The sequence below is a fragment of the Oncorhynchus tshawytscha genome, linkage group LG07, assembly GCF_018296145.1.
Source record: "Oncorhynchus tshawytscha isolate Ot180627B linkage group LG07, Otsh_v2.0, whole genome shotgun sequence".
Lineage (NCBI taxonomy): Eukaryota > Metazoa > Chordata > Actinopteri > Salmoniformes > Salmonidae > Oncorhynchus > Oncorhynchus tshawytscha.
In genome coordinates, this window is record NC_056435.1 from 45,128,677 (window position 1) to 45,152,580 (window position 23,904).

Consider the following 23,904-nt stretch of genomic DNA (forward strand, 5'->3'; position numbering starts at 1 on the left):
TTGGCCATATACCACACCTCCTCGTGCTTTATTGCTTAATTATTTACACTGTGTACACAAAACATTAAGAACACTTTCCTAATATTGAGTTGCAACCCCCTTTTTCCCTCAGAACAGCCTCAATTAATCAGGGCATGGATTCTACAAGGTGTCGAAAGCATTCCACAAGGATGCTGGCCCATGTTAACTCCAATGCTTCCCACAGTTGTGTCAAGTTGGCTGGATGTCCTTTGGGTGGTGGACCATTCTTGATACACATGGGAAACTGTTGAGCTTGAAAAACCCAGCAGCGATGCAGTTCTTGACACACTCAAACCGGTGCGCCTCGCATCTACTACCATAAATATTAAATATATGTCTAGTTCCTGCCAATATCCAGCTACTTCTCACAGCCATTGAAGAAGAGTGGGACAACATTGCACAGGCCACCATCAACAGCCTGATCAACTCTATGCAAAGGTGATGTGTCACGCTGTATGAGGCAAACGGTGGTCACACTAAATACTGATTGGTTTGTGATCCACGCCTCTCTTTTTTTAAGGTATCTGAGACCAAGAGATGCATATCTGTATTCCCTGTCATGTGAAATCCATAGATTACGGTCTAATTTATTTATTTCAATTGACTGATTTCCTTATATGAACTGTAAATCTATGGATTTCAGATGACTAGGCAGGGGTGCACTTGGGAGCCAGGTCCAGCCAATCAAAAAAGTTTTCCCCCACAAAAGGGGTCAGAAATACTCCTCAGTTTCAACAGCTGTCTGGGTGGCTGGTCTCAGACGATCCTGCAGGTGAAGAAGACAGATGTGGAGGTCCTGGACTGGTGTGGTTACACATGGTTTTCGGTTAGGAGGCAGGTTTGATGTACTGCCAAATTCTCCAAAACGACAGTGGAGGTGACTTATGGTAGAGAAATTAAAATTAAATTCTCTGGCAAAAGCTCTGGTGGAACATTTCTGCAGTCAGCATGCCAATTGCAGGCTCCCTCAAAACTTGATACATCTGTGGCATTGTGTTGTGTGATCATAGCTTTCAAACTACAAATGCTATGATCAACACAAAGATGGTTGACTCGCTTCTAGTCCTTAGGAAACTATGCAGTAATTTGTTTTTGTATTATTTCTTACATTGTTAGCCCAGAAAATCTTAAGTGTTATTACATAAAGCTGGGAAGAACGATTGGATTTCAGAGCGACATCAACTTACCAACATTATGACCAGGAATACGTCTTTCCCGAAGCGGATCCTTTGTTTGGACCTCCACCCTGGACATTGGATCTAATTCCAGAGGCTGAACCAAAACAACGTCATCGCCGCAGGAGAGCAGACGGAGCAGCCTCCTGGTCAGACTTAGAAAGCGAGCACACCGTTCACCGCTTCCGAGCATATTTGTCGCCAATGTCCAGTCTCTAGACAACAAGGTAGATGAAATTAGGGCATGATTAGCATTCCAGAGAAACATCAGATATTGTAACATTCTCTGTTTCACGGAAACATGGCTCACTCGGGATACGTTGTCAGAGATGGTATAGCCACCGTGTTTCTTCATGCGTAGCGCCGTCATCTCTCTGGTAAGAAGAAGGGCGGGGGTGAATGCCTCATGATTAACGACTCATGGTTTAACAATAACAACATATAGGAACTCAAATCCTTTTGTTCACCCGATCTAGAATTCCTTACAATCAAATGCCGAGTCACAGCCGTGTATATCCGACCACGACTTAATCTTGCTCATACCATCCTATAGGCAGAAACTGAAACAGGATGTAGCCGTGACTACAACCATTCAACGCTGGTCTGACCAATCGGAATCCATGCTTCATGATTGTTTTGATCACTTGGACTGGAAAATGTTTCAGGAAGCCTCAGACAATAACATTGATTTATACGCTGACTCGGTGAGTTTATTAGGAAGTGCACAGAAGATGTTGTACCCACTGTGACTATTAAAACCTACCACAACCAGAAACCGTGGATAGATGGCGGAATACACGCACAACTGAAAGAGCAAACCACCACATTCAACCATGGAAAGAGGTCGGGGAATATGGCCGAATATAAACAGTGTAGTTATTCCCTCCGCAAGGCAATCAAACAAGCTAAATGTTAGTATAGGGACAAAATGGAGTTGCAATTCAACGGCCCAGACACAAAACATATGTGGCAGGGTCTACAGGTAATTACGGACTACAAAAAGAAAACCAACCACGTCGCGGACACCGATGTCTTGCTTCCAGACAAGCTAAACACCTTCTTTGCCCACTTTGAGGATAATACAGTGCCACTAACGTGGCCCGCTACCAAGGACTGCGGGCCTCCCACCTCCTTCTCCATTGGCCCCAAATATAACAGAACTAAATGACTATCACCCCATAGCACTCACTTCTGTCATCATGAAGTGCTTTGAGAGACTTGTCAAGGACCATATCACCTCCACCTTACCTGCCACCCTAGACCCACTTCAGTTTGCATACCGCTCCAACAGGTCCACAGACAAATCAATTGCTATCACACCGCACACTGCCCTATCCCATCTGGACAAGAGGAATACCTATGTAAGAATGCTGTTCATTGACTACAGTTCAGCATTCAACACCATAGAACCCTCCAAGCTCATCATGAAGATGACACAATCGAGAGCATCCTGTGGGGCTGTATCACCGCCTGGTACGGCAACTGCACTGCCCTCAACTGCAAGGCTCTCCAGAGGGTAGTGAGGTCTGCACAACGCATCACCGGGGGAAAACTATGTCACAGGAACGCCATAAAAATCATCAAGGATAACAACTACCCGAGATACTGCCTCTTCACCCCGCTATCATCCAGAACGCGAGGCCAGTACAGGTGCATCAAAGCAGGGACCGAGAGACTGAAAAACAGCTTCTATCTCAAGGCCATCAGACTGTTAAACAGCCACCACTAACATTGAGTGGCTGCTGCCATACATGTAAAAAATGTATCACTAGCCACTTTAAACAATGTAAATATAATGTTTACATACCCTACATTACTCATCTCATATGTATATACTGTACTCGATACCATCTACTGCATCTAGCCTATGCCGTCCTGTACCATCACTCATTCATATATTTTTATGTACATGTTCTTCATCCCTTTACACTTGTGTGTATAAGGTAGTAGTTGTGGAATTGTTAGGTTAAATTACTCGTTGGTTATTACTGCATTGTCAGAAACTAGAAGCACAAGCATTTCGCTACACTTGCATTAACATCTGCTAACCATGTGTATGCGACAAATAAAATTTGATTTGATCATCGCTAAGAGTGGGCAACATTTAGTTTTGACTATTACGCTGATGAGACAGCACCAACTTTTTGAAAGCTCTAGATTTTAAACAACAGATTAATATTTTTACTAAGATTCATATTTTTACTGTTAATGTGACAGGTTGAAATTATTAGATTACTGGAAAGGGGTTACGGGTTTGTTTATTGTTTTAGGTGTCGATTTCACTTAATGAAACACTGTAGTATCTGAGTGTTTTGAGTAGGATTCTTCCTTCCGGGACTAATGGAAGTCCCCTACAGTATGCATGTTCAGGGAGACATAGGAGATCGCGTCTCAAACAACTTTTTATTAAATGCCTGGGATCCAATATCTCTGATTCCTTATGCTGAGAAATGTACCACATTTGCAACAGAAAAAAAGTACTACATTTAGATGGGTAACAGGAACAGTCTAAGGCGAAACAGCTATCACAAATGTTGTTGGACATTGGTCTAGTAATGATACCAGGATAATTTGACATGGTTATGGAAAAGAGAGACCAGTCATATAATATGGGAGTGAATTGTTGACTTGGTGGCGAGATACATGTTGCAGTGTCCAAGGGTAGCATATGCTAAATTAAGAGCACATAAACATTGAGGTAGATTAAAACAAACGATGAATGATCTGAAGGAGTACAGTGGACCTATCATTATTATCATGTTTTGTTTGTAGTTTAAACTTTTGGGTTGCTGAAATGGTGTAGTAGAGTGAAGGCTAACAAAATGTTGTTTTTCCGGGAAAATGGGAGTTTCGTGTAGAGGTCGACCGATTAATCGGAATGGCCGACTAATTAGGGACGATTTTCAAGTTTTCATAACAATCGGTAATCGGCATTTTTGGACACCGGTTATGGCCGATTACATTGCACTCAATGAGGAGACTGCGTGGCAGGCTGACTACCTGTTACGTGAGTGCAGCAAGGAGCCAAGGTAAGTTGCTAGCTAGCATTAAACTTATCTTATAAAAAACTATCAATCTTAACATAATCACAAGTCAACTACACATGGTTGATGATATTACTAGTTTATCCTGCGTTGCATATAATCGATGCGGTGCCTGTTAATTTATCATTGAATCACAGCCTACTTCACCAAATGGGTGATGATATAACAAGCGCATCCGTGAAAAAAGCTCAGTCGTTGCACCAATGTGTACCAAACCATAAACATCAATGCCTTTCTTTAAAATCAATACACAAGTATATATTTTTAAACCTACATATTTAGTTAATATTGCCTGCTAACATGAATTTATTTTAACTAGGGAAATTGTCACTTCTCTTGCGTTCTGTGCAAGCAGAGTCAGGGTATATGCAGCAGTTTGGGCCGCTTGGCTCGTTGCGAACTGTGTGAAGACCATTTCTTCCTAACAAAGACCGTAATTAATTTGCCAGAATTGTACATAATTATGACATAACACTGAAGGTTGTGCAATGTAACAGCAATATTTAGACTTAGGGATGCCACCTGTTAGATAGAATACGTAAAGGTTCTGTATTTCATTGAAAGAATGAATGTTTTGTTTTCGAAATAATAGTTTCCGGATTTGGCCATATTAATGACCTAAGGCTCGTATTTCTGTGTTTATTATATTATAATTAAGTCTATGATTTGATATTTGATAGAGCAGTCTGACTGAGCGGTGGTAGGCAGCAGCAGGCTCGTAAGCATTAATTCAAACAGCACTTTCCTGCATTTGCCAGCAGCTCTTCGCTGCGCTTCAAGCATTGCGCTGTTTATGACTTCAAGCCTATCAACTCCTGAGATTAGGCTGGCAATACTATAGTGCCCATAAGAACATTCAATAGTCATAAGGTATATGAAATACAAATGGTAGAGAGAAATAGTCCTATAATTCCTATAATAACTACAACCTAAACCTTCTTACCTGGGAATATTGAAGACTCATGTTAAACGGAACCACCAGCTTTCATATGTTCTCATGTTCTGAGCAAGGAACTTAAACGTTACCTTTTTTACATGGCACATATTTTACATGGCACACATTTTTACATGGCACATATTGCACTTTTACTTTCTTCACCAACACTTTTTTTTTGCGTTATTTAAACCAAATTGACATGTTTCATTATTTATTTGAGATTAAATTGATTTTGATGTATTATATTAAGTTAAAAGTGTTCATTTAGTATTGTTGTAATTGTCATTTATTCACAAATATATATATTAAATAGATAAATAGGCCGATTAATCAGTATCGGCATTGAAAAATCATAATCGGTCAACCTCTAGTTTCATGGTCACTCTTTGAAATGTTTCCCGGGGCTATGGTCTTGATGAGAGCAGTGAGTGAGAATGAGGCCATAAATTACCAAATGTTTGTTGTTTGTTTTTACTTTAAGGTTGGCAAATACACCCACCCACACACTTGTTATGACTATTTGTTGGTGTATTAAAAATACTGTTTGATTTATGTGTTCTATTTCCTTTGGGTTTAGTGAGTTTTCCCATCTGTCTTAGAGTTTTAATTAAACAGATTCGTTATTTTGATTAAAAAATGTACTGGAAACCTGGGATACGACTTGTATGAAATGTTTGACTGTTTTTCATTAGATTTAGATGTCTAAACACTTATTTGAAGGGTTTGTATGACCTTTGACCTCTGTCCTGACTTTCCAGTGTGGTTTGATCACCCTCACTGGAAAGCCATTTGGATAATGAATTTGTCATTTGTAAAACTGATTTGAAGGTCATTTGTATTATTGATAATTATGAACATTATAGTTCTTAGCAAAATATTTGTGATTTGGACCAATGTGAAGGAGAGGGCGTTGCCTTTGACTAAGGGTAGGCTGCCTTAAGTCTATTTTCCTATGACCGTATGGGTACAATTATTTTTCTTTATGGAGTTCTTAAGGGTAGTGATTTGAATTTGATTTTGTTACTTGCAATTATTTTATTTTTTGACCAGTAGTAGTGTTTTTTAATTAATTAATGAATTAAATTTACACATGGGGAGTTATGTGTCAAAATGGGAGAGGTAAGTCCTCTGAGGTTTTGGATTGAAGTTTACACACCTTGAGTGATACGTAGGAGTGTATAGAGTGATATGTGAAGAAGTGTAATTTTGTGTTGTCTGTTCTGTTTTGATACAAACCTCACCATATTAGGTCTGCTGGATTGTTGGGATTTCTCCCGATGGTTTATAGGTCTAACATTCTGATCCTGTGGCTCTGCGCTGAAGTTGACAGTGTGATGAGGAGTATAAGCCAAATTGAAAAAAAGTTTTTTTTTTTAAATAGAATGTGTCGTTATTCTCTTTGACACATTTTAGTATTAATCCATTGGTATTAAGTATAATTAGTAAAAGTAATAATTTATATAGTTAATGCTTGTCTGGATTTCCTGAATCAAAATTGAGCTGAACTGTTGTTCTGATCGGTCCTCTCGAGATTATCATGAGAGAGAACTCAGTCGGTGTCTTAATGCATGGAAGAGATAATTGGACCGAACAGTGCGTGTACCTCAAAACCCCCTCTAACTGGCTGAAGAAGAGCGACAAAGGCGTTCAATACAACCCTGTCCCCACCACTTCTATTGAGAGTCCTGAGCCAGCAACCGGTGTACAGCATCCGATCGGAGCGATCAACTGCTTTTCTCATGTCTTTTCTCTGAGGATTGTAACCGGAGTCCACATGGAGTGAGCATGGGTAGAAATCTGTTCCAAACTTCTCTTATGTTGCTGGTACACTGGTAGACAAACGGACAAGACATAATGGGTGGTAAAGGTGATGGCGGCTCAGGTGAGACTTTGAAATTGGGACATTATCATGGGCCATCCACTTTGAACTGTAAAGAGGAAATAGTTATTTCCATCATCCTGATCTATTGGAGTGTGATAACTAAAGCTGCTTTTATTAAATTGTTGCATTGCATTATGCATTAAATATGTGCTTTTCACAGTCTATGAAGATATAGCTTTGAATCTCAAACTGTATGCATCTTCTGTTTTTCTTCATGGGTTCGTGCAGGTGACTGTATCATGACCTCCACAGACAAGTTGCTAGAATGCTTAGAAAATGTGTTGGAGGTTGAAATGGGAGACATCACTAAGTTTCTTGGAAGCAGGCTGAGCCAGTGCTATAGCAGTTGGTCACGTGCAGGAACCCATGCAATGAGTTATTGCTTTTATGCTTCTTGTTTTATGAAGAATGTATGCATTTTCTACGTGAGATAATGTTCTTAAATCTTGTAAATTTTCTTTTAAAATTGAGAGAATTCTCAAAAATGGGGGATTATGGTGGAAGTTAAAAGCTGGTTATAATACTTTAATTGCATCAAATGGTTAGATTATGCAACAGAATAGAGGGTTCTTTTAACTCTCTATTGTCTGTGTGAACTGAAAGTGGGCCTCTGGGAGATAACACTGACAGGAGATGTATGTGTTTGGGGATACTGCATTCGAGAGCATGAGTTAATGTTTCTCTTCTATACGGTACTAGGGAGACATGGCTCCAGTATGGCGTTGGGGGGCCAGACACTGGTCTCTATGATGAAAACACAATGAAGCAGATACTGTCTGCTGTGAATTATAATTATCTTTCATACAAATCTTAACCTTGTGACCCATTCCATAAATCTGTTGTGTGTTATGTAGACAGAAGGAGGATGGACTTTGCTATAAAATGCTGTGGCTCAAACCAGCTTGTTGAGTTCTCAGTGATCACCTCCAGGGGTGATTACCGACCAACTCCATTACTGCAGTAAACCAGCTTGTTGAGTTCTCAGTGATCACCTCCAGGGGTGATTACCGACCAACTCCATTACTGCAGTAAACCAGCTTGTTGAGTTCTCAGTGATCACCTCCAGGGGTGATTACCGACCAACTCCATTACTGCACTAATTCAATAATAAAGTTTGATTGTTTTGAAGGAATCTTAAGTCTCCTTTTGATTACAATAATTCCACCACAGGTAGCAGAAAGAACAGTTTGACTTGGTTGGCTGGAGTCTGACAATGTTTAGGGCCTTCCTCTGATACCGCCTGGTATAGAGGTCTGGATGGCAGGGAGCTCGGCCCCAGTGATGTACTGGGCTGTACGCACTACCCTCTGTAGCACCTTGTGGTCAGATGCCAAGCAGTTGCCTTACCAAGCGGTGATGCAGCCAGTCAAGATACTCTCAATTGTGCAGCTGTGGAACTTTTTGAGAATCTGAGGGCATGTCATACCAAAGTGTCCACCTGCCAAAAAGCCCCCCCGCTATATCAACAGTTTGATAAGATAATGCGTCAAATTTTGGACCTCATTACAGCCAAAATTCCATTATTTTAATCCCTGCTATGTAAACAAAGCTTATTTCCATGACAACTTCATTGATTAAGATGAAAACATTACTTTGATCTACTTTGTGCTCCGTAACATTTCAACAACAAAGTCATGTTCTTGGTTTTAGAAATATCAAAGAAAACGTGTAAACTGCATATTCATTTACCTTTCAGATCGCAAAGTGAGCTCCCATGAAGCTATTAACACTTCATTAATGTGAAAATCAGTTAAAGTCATACACTGGCTCCTCTGACTGGCATATTTTGAGCTTCCCTTGTCTTAATAAAGTATGCCATTAGTCCTATTATGATTATTTTTCCCTACCTCCATCACATGGCATAGCTCAGTAATACAGCAGTACACTTGTGGTTGAATATAATACAGGACAGTTGAATAATGTTGAACTCACGAATATCAAAAAGGGAATTACAACAAATAATTAAATTAACAGCATGTGGGGGAAAAAAGGGGCAATATTGAAGATTGAATTATTTAAAAAATAATAATAATAATAGTGGTACAGGTGTGTAATGAACTTGATTTTATTTAATATACCCACATGGCAGTTATAGACTGAAATACATGAGTATAGGCAAACATCAACACAAACAATAAAATTTAGTTGAGAAAACAGAAGTATGAATTACAAGTACATATAAGTAAAGTGATTTTTTAAATCCTTTATCTCAATTCTGATGTGTGGGATAGAGAAGCTGTGGATGCTACAAGTGGTTCTGCTGGTCACTTTCCCTGTAGCTTATCTCACTGTGCCTAGGATGATATGTCATGCACAGGTCCCTAAGCAGATTCTATCAAACCACATGACATTAACAGTAGCTGTAGATAATGTCATGAAAAGTGGGATCTTGGAGGGTGGTTGATCATGGAGGACATCAGGTGGATCAAGGTCTGGGGAAGGGATACGGTATGCGTCCCAGAACCCCTAGATCCTGAAGAACAGGAGCAGATTAAAAAGGGAAAGAGAGGCACAGAAGGATGCAGAAAGAAAACACACACAGGTTACAGGTAGATCCAGGCCTGGTTGAATTGTCCCCATATTGCTTACACCAACACAAGTGCATAGGGTGTAAGGGCTAGGTTTTGATTTGGGATTCCTCATGTCCTCTTCCTTTGCCTCATTTTTAAAACAGATTGGAGGAAAATGTCTGAGGTTCCTCACCTATAAGGGCTAAAGGACTATTATTCTTAGGTTGCTGGTTTGGTTGAGCGTGTTTGAGCGTGTTTGCCTCCAGGCATCAGTCAGAAAGCAATGACGGCAAGGCACAGTGAACGGTTAACTTGTATACTGTTATTCCTCCAAGTAATTTACAACAGGCAGAGTATGTAGAGCTATGGGATGATCACTAAGAAGGCTACCGCATGTACCATTGACACATACCTAAGGGTGTGGAAGAGCGAATGTGTGGATTCTCAAGGAGAGAGCAAAATACAAAGTGCCATTAATATCAGGATAACATACAGTACCAGTCAAAAGTTTGGACACACCTACTCATTCAATAGTTTATTTTTACTATTTTCTACATTGTGGAATAATAGTGAAGACATCAAAACTATGAAATAACACATATAGAATCATGTAGTAACCAAAAAGTGTTAATAAAATCAAAATATATTTTATATTTGAGATTCTTCAAAGTAGCCATCCTTTGCCTTGATGACAGCTTTGCACACTCTTGGCATTCTCTCAACCAGCTTCATGAGGCAGTCACCTGGAATGCATTTCAATTAAAAGGTGTGCCTTAAATTATTTTGTGGAATTTCTTTCATTCTTAATGCGTTTGAGCAAATCAGTTGTGTTGGTAGGGGAGGTATACAGAAGATAGCCCTATTTGGTAAAATACCAAGTCCATATTATTGCAAAAACAGCTCAAATGAGGACCGCCACAGGAAAGGAAGACCCAGAGTTGCCTCTGCAGCAGAGGATAAGTTCATTAGTGGTACCAGCCTCAGAGTTACCAGCCCAAATAAATGCTTCACAGAGTTCAAGTAACAGACACATCTCAACATAGCTGTTCAGAGGAGACTGTGTGAATCAGGCGTTCATGGTCGAATTGCTGCAAGGGAAACCACCACTAAAGGACACCAATAAGAAGAAGAGTCTTGCTTTGGCCAAGAAACACAAGCAATGGACATTAGGCCGGTGGATATCTGCCCTTTGGTCTAATGAGTCCAAATGGTCTTTGTGAGACGCAGAGTAGGTTAACAGATGACCTCCGCATATTTGGCTCCCAACGTGAAGCATGGAGGAGAAGGTGCTTTGCTGGTGACACTGTCTGTGATTTATTTAGAATTCAAGGCACACTTAACCAGCAATGGCTACCACAGCATTCTGCAGCGATATGCCATCTGATTTGTGCTTATGAGTTGGTGTGTCCAAACATTTGACTGGTACTGTACATATAAATACAATGACATATGACACCACTTATAATATAAACTATAAAAAAGGCATCACTTTAACCATGTTACTACATATAAAGGGCTTAAACTAAAGCACCACTAGGTGGCAGTAGTAACACATTAACGACTAGGACATTAAAAATGACTGAATGGATGGAATATGACTAATTCCTTTAAGGACCCCTGAAACGGTGGGACCTAATTCAATTTCCAATGTAACATGCTCCGGCGCCATCTTCGGGTTGACCAACTAATAATTACTAACCATCTTATCAGGCAAAATACACGGAAAAAACACAGTTACGTGCTATAATACTCAAAATGGTATGCATATAATACACAGTGTAAAAATTCCCTTCTAACCGAAATACACGTTTCAAACACACTGCAGTAATAACCAAACAAAACCATGTGCATTTGTTTACTAAAAGGAATGATGTGTCACACCTAGAATGAGAACAGCTCGAGAGAGGCAACCTTTCGTACAAGTCCACCGTGTGACCTACTTACCGACCTGTCTGTCCCCGTTTTGCTTCTCTTTTACCATGTTGAAGGGTAAATCCATGGTCAGTGGACGGTTCTGAAAATAAATGCATTGTTTGAGTCACCGAGGTGGCCTGGAAATAATTAAATCCAATTGTTAGATACTAACACTCCCCTTAAAACCTCTTAGGGCGCATGAACCACTAGCGGGATAACTACGACAAACAAGTCAAACAATGTTTATAATTCATTCTCAGGTACTCTAATATCTAAATAAACAATACAATTTAAGACGGAGAATAGTATGTTCAATAGGGAAGATAAATAACGAAGAGCGCGCATCTCATTCATGCCCGCAACAAGACTAGATACATGTATCATGACCGAGATACAAAATATTGGTCTAGAAGCTGGGCTAAATAATATTCAAGATATAGCACAATGAATTGTACGTTTAGTTAACGGCTTAATCTGATTTATTCAGTGCTATCCGACTGACAGTTTGTATATCAAGATAAAAAAGAAAGAAAGGATACCTGTCGGAGAAGTGTTCATTTTTTTGAGGGGGGGGTACGACTGGTAGTCAAAGTTGGAGAGAAAGCAGCCAGTGGTCAGACATAGGAGGGAGGAGGGGTTGGCGTCGAGTCAAGTCGAGTGGGCAGTTTGTTGGCAAATGAACGTCACTAGACGCAGGATTTTGTCTGGAGGAAGAGGAGAGAACCAGTTACAGGATGAGGAAAAGGTAGAGGCAGAATCAGGAGGTAGAAAGATTCAAAAACAGAAGGGAGAGATGATAGGTTTTACATCGTCCAGATATTATTCATTAGTGCAGATTAAGAAGACAGGGAGAGAGTCATTTGGACTATTGAGATGTTCCCCGTTTGTTTGTCACTCACTGTTTACTGACTGACATGGTTGAAGTTTCACTCGCTGCAGTGATAGTAGGGATTCCAGAGGAATGGCGCTTTTAAAAAAACAAGGGCAACATACTGTTTGTAATTGAGACATTATGCTATTTTAAAAAATATATAAATTGTGCAATGTAAACATGTAAAATATCTATTTCTCTTGCCTCCTGATGTTATTTTTGAAAGCTTGGCTCGCATTTCTGTTGTTGCTGGGAGGAAGTTGTTTGAGAGGCCCGCACCATGGCAGCCTGGTATGGAACAAGAAAAACAAAGGATAAATGACCTATTATGAATGTAGTAATTCAGCAAGAAATCAATTAATTTACACACATACATTGATATACAATGGGTACAGTTATTGATAAAATAACCTCACTGCAACAGGGTTTCTAATGATCTACTTATAGATCATAGTCTGAAACCAGCCTCTCTAATGGTAGACCCAGGTACAATCTGATCACTCATGATGACCAGAAGATTAATTTATGCAGTTCACCTTTATCCCAAATTTTACAGATGATATAGCACTTTTCATATGCTACTCTGTATAAGAGATAGCTATCTAAATCAACTGAATTACAAAGACAAATAATGCAATACAAAGCTTAGCTAGCTAGCTAAATAAAGAGATTTGGAAAAGTGGTCTTACCTCACAGTAGTGTTTGCATCCATCATTTGCAGTATCCATGCTTGCTTGCAGCATGCTCATGCTAGCTAAATCAAGTTTTGCATGCAAGTAAACATCAATGACCATGTATGGAGCATGTTTTGTACTTTATCCAATAATAATCTGAGATTTAAAGATAAAAAAATATCATAAATAGTGTAAATAACCTATAACAATGATCGCATTTACCCTGACTTTTTGGCTGTGGGACACTATTTGGCTGTGGGACACTATTTGGCATGACAGCCTCCTGAATGGGGGAAGGCGTTGTTGTGCCTGCATGACTCTGTTGCTGTGTGTGGACCATGTTATTCCTTAGTGATGTAGACACCAAGGAACTTGAAGCTCTCGACCCTCTCCGCTACAGCCCTGTCAATGTGGATGGGGGCGTGCTCGGCCCTCCGTTTCCTGTAGTCCACAATCAGCTCCGTTTTCTGCCCCTTAATAAAATGAATGTCTATATGGTGGTGACCTTGTCAACCTATGACGACCTGGGCCTCCTGGGTGGTGCAGTGGTTAAGGGCGCTGTACTGCAGCGCCAGCTGTGCCATCAGAGTCCCTGGGTTCACGCCCAGGCTCTGTTGTAACCGGCCGCGACCGGGAGGTCCGTGGGGCGACGCACAATTGGCCTAGCGCGTTCGGGTTAGGGAGGGCTTGGTCGGTAGGGATGTCCTTGTCTCATCGCGCACCAGTGACTCCTCTGCGCGCTAACCAAGGTTGCCAGGTGCGCGGTGTACACATTGGTGCGGCTGGCTTCCGGGTTGGATGCGCGCTGTGTTAAGAAGCAGTACGGCTGGTTGGGTTGTGTATCGGAGGACGCATGACTTTCAACTTTCATCTCTCCAGAGCCGTACGGGAGTTGTAGCGATGAGACAAGATAGTAGCTACTAAACAATTGGATACCACGAAATTGGGGAGAAAAAGGGGTAAAAAAATTCAACAACAACAACAACAAAAAAACCTATGACGACCTACACACACGGAAAATCTTAGTCTATGCTAAACTGAGGAGTGCTCAACTGACCCTCTTCACCCCTTGCCTATATTAGGGTGACAGTGACAGCATGGTCAAAGATGTCCCAATCCCAGACTAGTCAATAAGTCAGCAGGACTAATCTCATCAGCCAATAGGTAGACACCTGCTGTACACACTTACTGGTAGGCCTAATCATTTTACTCTCACTGACACACACAAAGTCCCTGGACTTGAGGTAGTTACTTACAGACAATGCCTGGCCCTGTTGCATGTTCATTCTATGTTTTTCATTTGGAAGCATCATTACCTAACTTCCTTTTTTCTCTGGGTGAGAGAGAGCATTCATGGTTTTAGGAGGATGAGAAAATATGACGGAGTTAATGCTTGCCTGACGACATTGTCTGAAACTGCCATCCTAGAGTCGTGCTAATGTAAAAACGAGGGTCATTGTACGAAAGTTGATAACGTCATCATATTGACCGGGTCTGGTCCAACCCATCAGTTTCTGGGACCAACTAGAACGTTCAGAATGTGTTTGCATTCTAGAAGACATCAGGATGGGAAGTAAATCCACTCACCATGGAGAAGAAATGCTAGTGCGGGGCGGCAGGTAGCCTAGTGGTTAGAGCATTGGACTTGTAACAGAAAGGTTGCGAGATTGAATCCCTGAGCTGTCAAGGTAAAAAAAAATCTGTTGTTCTGCCCCTGAACAAGGCAGTTAACCCACTGTTCCTAGGCCATCATTGAAAATAAGAATTTGTTCTTAAGGTATTTGCCTATTAACACAACACATCACAGACTTGCCAAACCAGCCGGATCAAGGGTAGTTCTGGAATAACCATGAGACCTTCTTAAAGGTCTAATGTAGGAGAGCCATATCACATGCAGGAACTAGGAAGCAATACTCATCATTTTAGAAACAAGTTACAAAAAGAATGTGTGATGATCAAGGAAACTAGATGAGTATTTATTATGCACAGTGGGCTGCATCAACACAGACGCCATGTCCCAATGTAAAGTTACTTTCCACAATCCAAGCTTTTAGAGATGATCCAACCACCCCACAGACAGAACAGACTCTGCTTTTAAAGTCAAGCTCTTTCTGCTCCTTGTGAAATATCAATTACTTATTACTCTGTCACAACAACCACCACTCACCTCATCAACTCTCCTCCATCTAAAATGGGATGAGGTAATGGGCTGGCATTGCAATGAGAATTTATGGAGGGTCATACTAGCATTAATCAGTCTTCATTTCACTGCAATGGTTGGTTCTACTCTGTAGTAGGACGAGGAGTTTTTCCTTAGCCCTAACAATAGAACACAGACAGTGGCGTAGAAAGCACACCGTGAACCGGGGGGACCCACAAGCTTTATGGACCCACTCAGATAGCATATGAACACATCATAAGCCATAGTAAAATGTTTAGAATTATAGGAAATTTGCTTTAAAACTGCAACATTTTCTTTCAACCTCATGGCAAAATGTGTATAGCATGAGATTAGCTCTTAAAAAAAGCACGTTTTTAATCTGCCCCATGGCAAAATCTGTTTAATTGCAGGAAATTTGCTTTAAAAACAGCAACATTTCCTCTCAACCCCATGGCAATTTTTTTAAATTACAATTCCTAAAACAAACATATCTTTTTGGGGGGGGCTTACTCGAATCTTGCCTGCTGGCATTGCAAAACTGTGCTACGCCAATGAACACAGCTCTGCATTGCAAGCCTTAACACAAACCAAAAACACACCCATACAACCAATTTCATCAGCCTCTCTCTGACCTAACTAATATCGATTCATGGAATAGTCAAAACAATTACCTCAAGGTCCTGCTTTCATTAGAATAGTATCAATGAGAAAATGAAATAAGCCTTTATCGATGATGAAATGGGCCTAAGGACATATTTTTGCATGTTAGTAATAAAATACATTCAATGCATGCTACTCTTACTCTTTGTTCATTATGCAATGTATGCTATGCTATTTAGGAAGCCAAGCATTCTTATCTGGATGGGGATAAAAAGGCTGAGCCCTGTGACCTACACACACACACAAACACTGATTCATGAACATGAATGAACACACACACACATACACTAGTAGACAAATCCCTCCCTGGAGCCTTTAATGGGATTCTGAGTGTGGGTTGAACTTTCACACAGATAGAGAGAGGCAGAGAATGAGGATAAGGGAGAAAAAAAGGAAGCAAGTGATGAGTCAAGAAAGAAAAAGGATAGAAAGGGAGATTACAAGCATTTATAGACCTGGAGGCTCCGTTGTTGGCAGAGCAGCAGCCCAGAGAGATGAATATTCCCTGTGGCATACAGTCACAGTGAACACATTACTGGCCTGATCCTACCAATTCAGTCCTCTGCTTACCACAGCACACCTCCAAATCACCTTTTTGTATATACCTGACATAGAAACAGGTGGACCCCTAACTATTTTAACATACACACTCACATAACCTCAAAACACTCTGGGATGAGGGGGTAAACAGCCTCTCGGTCACTCTGACCTCAGTAGCTAGGCTATTTAGTGTCTGAGACAGGGATAGAAATTAAGCTAGCACACTAGCCCGAGGCTAGTTAGCACTTTTCAGACAGGGCTAGTAGAAAATGTGCCAAACTAGCCCGAGATGCAGGTGAAATTTTGTCTTTTCGAATATTGCATAGCAGATTTTGGACCAGGGCAAGTAGAAATGTTGGTATACTAGCCCGGCTGGCCAGTGCCCAAAATCCTTCAATTCTTCTGATTCTGTGTCACTACTCAGCTTTCTATTGTGTCTGTTCTTCTTTGTAGCGTTTTGTGATCTCATGCACCACTGTGAAGGACACTTTACATTCATCAAATAAGAATAAAATTAGACTCATTGGATCGACATGGGCCATAAGTAGAGCCAGGAGTTTTTTCTGCCCATATGACCTGAGCCCTGGAGTTTTCCCTGGGGGGCGCAGGACGTTTTGGAGCATTCAGATATGTAATGTAAAACAAACATGCCTCTCCAACATATTCATGGCATTTCTATCTGCAACACTTGACAACGTTTGGCAAATGAACGTGGACCATGTCAGGTGACATGATCAGGTCACGTGGTCCAGCCTGACTTGGATCAATTCTGAAGAAAAGTAGCAATTGTCATCTAAATTGTAAAAAAGTTTAAAACAATTCTAATAAATGCAACAGTTGGACAATAGATGAAGAATACACTCAAGATATACAATAGGAAAATCTATTGAAAAAATATTTTGTGTGAAAATAAAGATGTGCAAATGAGGCTCATATTATTAAATACAGTAAGTGTGTTTGCATAGATGAATAAAAAATAAAAAAATATTTTTATTTTTTACCTTTATTTAACCAGGCAAGTCAGTTAAGAACAAATTCTTATTTTCAATGACGGCCTAGGAACAGTGGGTTAAATGCCTGTTCAGGGGCAGAACGACAGATTTGTACCTTGCCAGCTCGGGGGTTTGAACTTGCAACCTTGCGGTTACTAAAATCAAATCAAATTTTATTTGTCACATACACATGGTTAGCAGATGTTAATGCGAGTGTAGCGAAATGCTTGTGCTTCTAGTTCCGACAATGCAGTAATAACGAGCAAGTAATCTAACTAACAATTCCAAAAAAAACTACTGTCATACACCGTGTAAGGGGATAAAGAATATGTACATAAGGATATATGAATGAGTGATGGTACAGAGCAGCATAGGCAAGATACAGTAGATGATATCGAGTACAGTATATACATATGAGATAAGTATGTAAACCAAGTGGCATAGTTAAAGTGGCTAGTGATACATGTATTACATAAGGATGCAGTCGATGATATAGAGTACAGTATCAACGTATGCATATGAGATGAACAATGTAGGGTAAGTAACATTATATAAGGTAGCATTGTTTAAAGTGGCTAGTGATATATTTACATCATTTCCCATCAATTCCCATGATTAAAGTGGCTGGAGTGGAGTCAGTGTCATTGACAGTGTGTTGGCAGTAGCCACTCAATGTTAGTGGTGGCTGTTTAACAGTCTGATGGCCTTGAGATAGAAGCTGTTTTTCAGTCTCTCGGTCCCAGCTTTGATGCACCTGTACTGACCTCGCCTTCTGGATGGCAGCGGGGTGAACAGGCAGTGGCTCGGGTGGTTGATGTCCTTGATGATCTTTATGGCCTTCCTGTAGCATCGGGTGGTGTAGGTGTCCTGGAGGGCAGGTAGTTTGCCCCCGGTGATGCGTTGTGCAGACCTCACTACCCCTGGAGAGCCTTACGGTTGAGGGCGGTGCAGTTGCCATACCAGGCAGTGATACAGCCCGCCAGGATGCTCTCGATTGTGCATCTGTAGAAGTTTGTGAGTGCTTTTGGTGACAAGCCGAATTTCTTCAGCCTCCTGAGGTTGAAGAGGCGCTGCTGCGCCTTCCTCACGATGCTGTCTGTGTGAGTGGACCAATTCAGTTTGTCTGTGATGTGTATGCCGAGGAACTTAAAACTTGCTACCCTCTCCACTACTGTTCCATCAATGTGGATGGGGGGTGTTCCCTCTGCTGTTTCCTGAAGTCCACAATCATCTCCTTAGTTTTGTTGACGTTGAGTGTGAGGTTATTTTCCTGACACCACACTCCGAGGGCCCTCACCTCCTCCCTGTAGGCCGTCTCGTCGTTGTTGGTAATCAAGCCTACCACTGTTGTGTCGTCCGCAAACTTGATGATTGAGTTGGAGGCGTGCATGGCCACGCAGTCGTGGGTGAACAGGGAGTACAGGAGAGGGCTCAGAACGCACCCTTGTGGGGCCCCAGTGTTGAGGATCAGCGGGGAGGAGATGTTGTTGCCTACCCTCACCACCTGGGGGCGGCCCGTCAGGAAGTCCAGTACCCAGTTGCACAGGGCGGGGTCGAGACCCAGGGTCTCGAGCTTGATGACGAGCTTGGAGGGTACTATGGTGTTGAATGCCGAGCTGTAGTCGATGAACAGCATTCTCACATAGGTATTCCTCTTGTCCAGATGGGTTAGGGCAGTGTGCAGTGTGGTTGAGATTGCATCGTCTGTGGACCTATTTGGGCGGTAAGCAAATTGGAGTGGGTCAAGGGTGTCAGGTAGGGTGGAGGTGATATGGTCCTTGACTAGTCTCTCAAAGCACTTCATGATGACGGATGTGAGTGCTACGGGGCGGTAGTCGTTTAGCTCAGTTACCTTAGCTTTCTTGGGAACAGGAACAATGGTGGCCCTCTTGAAGCATGTGGGAACAGCAGACTGGTATAGGGATTGATTGAATATGTCCGTAAACACACCGGCCAGCTGGTCTGCGCATGCTCTGAGGGCGCGGCTGGGGATGCCGTCTGGGCCTGCAGCCTTGCGAGGGTTAACACGTTTAAATGTCTTACTCACTTCGGCTGCAGTGAAGGAGAGACCGCATGTTTCCGTTGCAGGCCGTGTCAGTGGCACTGTATTGTCCTCAAAGCGGGCAAAAAAGTTATTTAGTCTGCCTGGGAGCAAGACATCCTGGTCCGTGACTGGGCTGGGTTTCTTCCTGTAGTCCGTGATTGACTGTAGACCCTGCCACATACCTCTTGTGTCTGAGCCGTTGAATTGAGATTCTACTTTGTCTCTGTACTGGCGCTTAGCTTGTTTGATAGCCTTGCGGAGGGAATAGCTGCACTGTTTGTATTCAGTCATGTTACCAGACACCTTGCCCTGATTAAAAGCAGTGGTTCGTGCTTTTAGTTTCACACGAATGCTGCCATCAATCCACGGTTTCTGGTTAGGGAATGTTTTAATCGTTGCTATGGGAACGACATCTTCAACGCACGTTCTAATGAACTCGCACAAGTATAGAATTCAACAAGTATCAATAGCAGGATACCCTCGGATTAAAAATCAACACGCTTGGCTCTAGATTTGGGCTCCCGAGTGGCGCAACAGTCTTAGGCACTGCATCTCAGTGCTAGAGGTGTCACTACAGACCCTGATTCGATTCCAGGCTGTATCACAACCGAGCGTGATTGGGAGTCCCAAAGGGCGGCGCACAATTGGCCCAGCGTCGTCCGAGTTTGGCTGGGGAAGGCTGTCATTATAAATAAAAATTTGTTCTTAAAACCTCTTTGGGATAGGGGGCAGCATTTTCACTTTTGGATAAACAGCGTGCCCAATTTCAACTTCCTGCTACTCATGCCAAGAATATAGATATGCATATTATTAGTATATTTGAATAAAAAACACTGACGTTTCTAAAACTGTTTGAATCATGTCTGTGAGTATAACAGAACTTATGTAGCAGGCAAAACCCCGAGGACTAACCATTCAGAATTATTTATTTTTGAGGTCGCTGTCTGTTCAATGGGTTCTCATGGGGAAATGATATTTCTTAGACACTTGTTTGCAGTTCCTACCACTTCCACTGGATAGCACCAGCCTTTGAAATTTGGTTGAGGTTATTCCTTTATGCAATGAAGAAGTACGGCCATCCTAGAAAAGGGTAACGCTGTTGAGAGTTGGCCAAGACTTGAAAAGTAGCGTTAGTTTCCTCTCGTCCTCTATTGAAAACAGATAAGACCCGTCTTCAATTTGATCGATTATTAACATTTAAAAATACCTAAAGTTGTATTTCAAAAGTATTTTGAAATGTTTTGGCAAAGTTTCCTGTAAACTTGAGATATTTTGTAGTGACTTTGCGCAAATTGGAAGCTGTTTTTTTCTGAATCAAACACGCCAAATAAATTGACATTTTGGATATATATGAACGGAATTAATCGAACAAAAGGACCATTTGTGATGTTTATGGGACATATTGGAGTGCCAACAAAAGAAGCTCGTCAAAGGTAAGGCATGTTTTATATTTTATTTCTGCGTTTTGTGTAGCGCCTGCAGGGTTGAAATATGCTACTCTTTGTTTACTGCTGTGCTATCATCAGATAATAGCTTCTTATGCTTTCGCCAAAAAGCCTTTTTGAAATCTGACATGTTGGCTGGATTCACACGAGTGTAGCTTTAAGTTGCTATCTTGCATGTGTGATTTAATGAAAGTTTTTAATTTTATTTGAATCTGGCGCTCTGCATTTTCCCTGGCAATTGGCCAAGTGGGACATTTGCATCCCCCTATCCCAGAGAGGTTGTTCTTAACTGACTTCCCTAGTTAAATAAAGGTGTTTTTTTTAAAGTACAATAAATAAAAAATTACCCCTATCTAAACATACTTTACAATGTTTGTGAGATAACATAATCACTATAATCCAAGTGTTCATATTCAAAGTGGCCTTCATTTCAACTGTATTAAATTAGTACTTTTTTCAATTCCACATAAAATCTTTCTTCCCTTTCCATTGATGTAATTATCCCAGAAGAAGCTTTAGAGTTCCTATAGATTCAATAAAAAGACAATGTATTCCATTGAGCTCATTTCATCCATTGCGGAGTGCGTTTGACAGGTCATTACAAACATTCCCACAGTCGTAACATTAACAGGGAAAAAGGACAGGCACAAGCAAGAGTATGAAAAAGTTGCCTGAGTAAAATGGAAGCAATCAATCCAGCGAGATTTAAGTGCCAAGTGGATTTTGCACCCCTCAAACACAGGAAATAGATGGCTGAGAAAGAGGGTGGTGATGATGTTACTGCTGCTGATGTCATCATTGGAAGCCTTCAGGCTCCATATCCCAGAACAGGGGTCTTGCATAATAGTGTAGTGTCGTAATGACTGAGTCATGGAATAACACATCAGATGTTAAAATATGGACATAGTACTACATGTTATACTGTGTAGACTGACAACAGCAGAAGAAAATAATATACCTATTCAACTGCAAACATTGTAATGTTTGTTTTTCCATTGGCAGACACTCAGTGAAAAAGCACTGTTTGTGCACTCAAACCCAAGCCTATGTGGCCAGTCTGAAATTGTAATTAGGCTATATTCAGGGTCAAGTTCATGATGCACCCTTATATGGGACAAGGCATTGACTGTTCATAAAGAAATCAGCCAAATCTTCTGCTGGCATAGTTTGACACTCCCACATATGCAAAAAAAACAGACCTAGTACTCTCGTAACAGGACTCTCGTAACAGTGTCAGTAAATTTAACTGAAGGTGTAGCTGTATATGCTGGTAGCCTAGCGGTTAGAGAGTTGGACCAGTAACTGAAAGGTCGCTGGTTTGAATACCTGAGCCGTCAAGTTAAATAATCTGTTGATGTGCCCTTGGGCAAGGCACTTAACCCTAATTTGCTCCAGGGGCACCATACTACGATGTCTGACCCTGCAAAACAAAACATTTCACGGTGCCTATTCGGTGTACGCGGCAATAAAACATTTCACGGTGCCTATTCGGTGTACGCGGCAATAAAACATTTCACGGTGCCTATTCGGTGTACGCGGCAATAAAACATTTCACGGTGCCTATTCGGTGTACGCGGCAATAAAACATTTCACGGTGCCTATTCGGTGTACGCGGCAATAAAACATTTCACGGTGCCTATTCGGTGTACGCGGCAATAAAACATTTCACGGTGCCTATTCGGTGTACGCGACAATAAAACATTTTTTGTATTAACAGAGAAAGAGCAGTTTGTCATGCCACAGACAGACTTGAGTTCACCAAGTCTTTTAGAATCCCATAGAACAGCAGATAGGTGCAGCACTGAAATGCTTGCATCTGACATACAGGAGGATCATGGTTTACAGTGACACATGGTTCAATCAATATAATAACAAATCACAGCATTCTATGACAAGGATTGGGATTTAAAATACCACATTCAAATCCCATTTTAAACCATTTAACAAGACGTTTACAAGGGCAACCCACTACCTAAATATTACATCAACAACAGGCAGCTTGTTTACAGCTGACCACTACTATGGTAAACATGCAATATGCCCCACTTCTCCAGTCCTGCAAATGAGATGCCCAAACGAAGCTTCAGTCCCGTTCAGAGACATGACTGAGTGACAACAATCCGTGATAGGCTATTTGTGGATCAAATAAGAAATGTACTACATGTACTAACAAATAACATCTAACATACCGTTATCATTGAATAGCATTTCAACATAAATGCATTTTTATCAAATAGCCCATCGGCTGGCATCGTCACTATTCTGCTGATAAAAATGCAACATATAGGCTACCCTAAAGATGTATAATGGACAATTAACGTTCCACTAGCTAAACCACATTGCGATGCTAGCAGAGGCACTATCAACAACAGTCTTTGCGAACGCTAAATTAGTATATTAATGACAAATATTCCCCCTTTGCTTTCTAAAAAATAATTGTTGACATCGCTTTATAATGATTTAAGCAGGGCAATAAGGCTCTGTTGTTGGAAAACTAGTCTACGTGACGAACTTGTTTACGTCCTCCGCTAGTTAGCAAACGCAACGCAATAGGGCTGCTGCACACATCGTTGAAACTCCCTCATCGCATCCAGCATGAAATGACAAGTGCTAAGACCTCCACCGGCATTGTACCCTACCTGCCATGTCTCGCGTGGCTCGTGGACGGCATGAAACTCTCATTGTCCAGGTTTGAAGGAGAGCAGTTGTCCAGCGTGGTTTCGTTTAATGTGAGTCTCTCCGCGGCGTTCAATGACACTGAGCGTAGAGGGTGGAGAGGATTACAGAGCGCGCAAACGCAGCAGCAGATGCGCTACAATTGTTGTGTTTTAAGCACAGCCACTGAGGTAGGCTATGTGATCCACTAGGTTGTGTTTTACGCTACCATAAATGAATTATATTTTAAAATACAAATGTCCCTGTTTGTTTAACTAAGCCTATGTGGCAATGAGATCAGGGTTGCCAATAAGAGTTGAGTGGCGATGAGGTCAGCAAGATTGAGAGAATTCATAAACTCATCTCTTTCACACACACA

The 23,904-nt window shown here is 41.3% G+C and overlaps 1 protein-coding gene and 1 long non-coding RNA gene across 4 annotated transcripts in view; both read right to left on the reverse strand.

The window, feature by feature from the left end:
• Positions 1-23,778, reverse strand: part of LOC112254629 (6-phosphofructo-2-kinase/fructose-2,6-bisphosphatase 4-like) — a 49,184-nt gene extending 25,406 nt beyond the window's left edge. The window contains exons 1-3 of one of the 3 annotated variants that reach the window (XM_042324484.1): positions 23,510-23,764; positions 1,507-1,570; positions 1,209-1,411 (exon numbers count right to left, since the gene is read on the reverse strand). In XM_042324484.1, the coding sequence (XP_042180418.1) occupies positions 1,209-1,389 (181 nt within the window). In that variant the 5' untranslated portion in view covers positions 1,390-1,411; positions 1,507-1,570; positions 23,510-23,764. Of the gene's footprint in view, positions 1-1,208; positions 1,412-1,506; positions 1,571-23,509 lie in introns of all 3 variants that reach the window. The other 2 variants (XM_042324483.1, XM_042324485.1) reach the window with 2 other exon arrangements.
• Positions 9,099-13,680, reverse strand: LOC112254630. The gene is made up of 4 exons (XR_002954174.2): positions 12,383-13,680; positions 12,023-12,187; positions 11,514-11,583; positions 9,099-9,532 (listed from the first exon to the last, which is right to left on the reverse strand). It is a non-coding gene; the product is annotated as an uncharacterized LOC112254630 (long non-coding RNA).
• Positions 23,779-23,904: the final 126 nt, after the last annotated feature.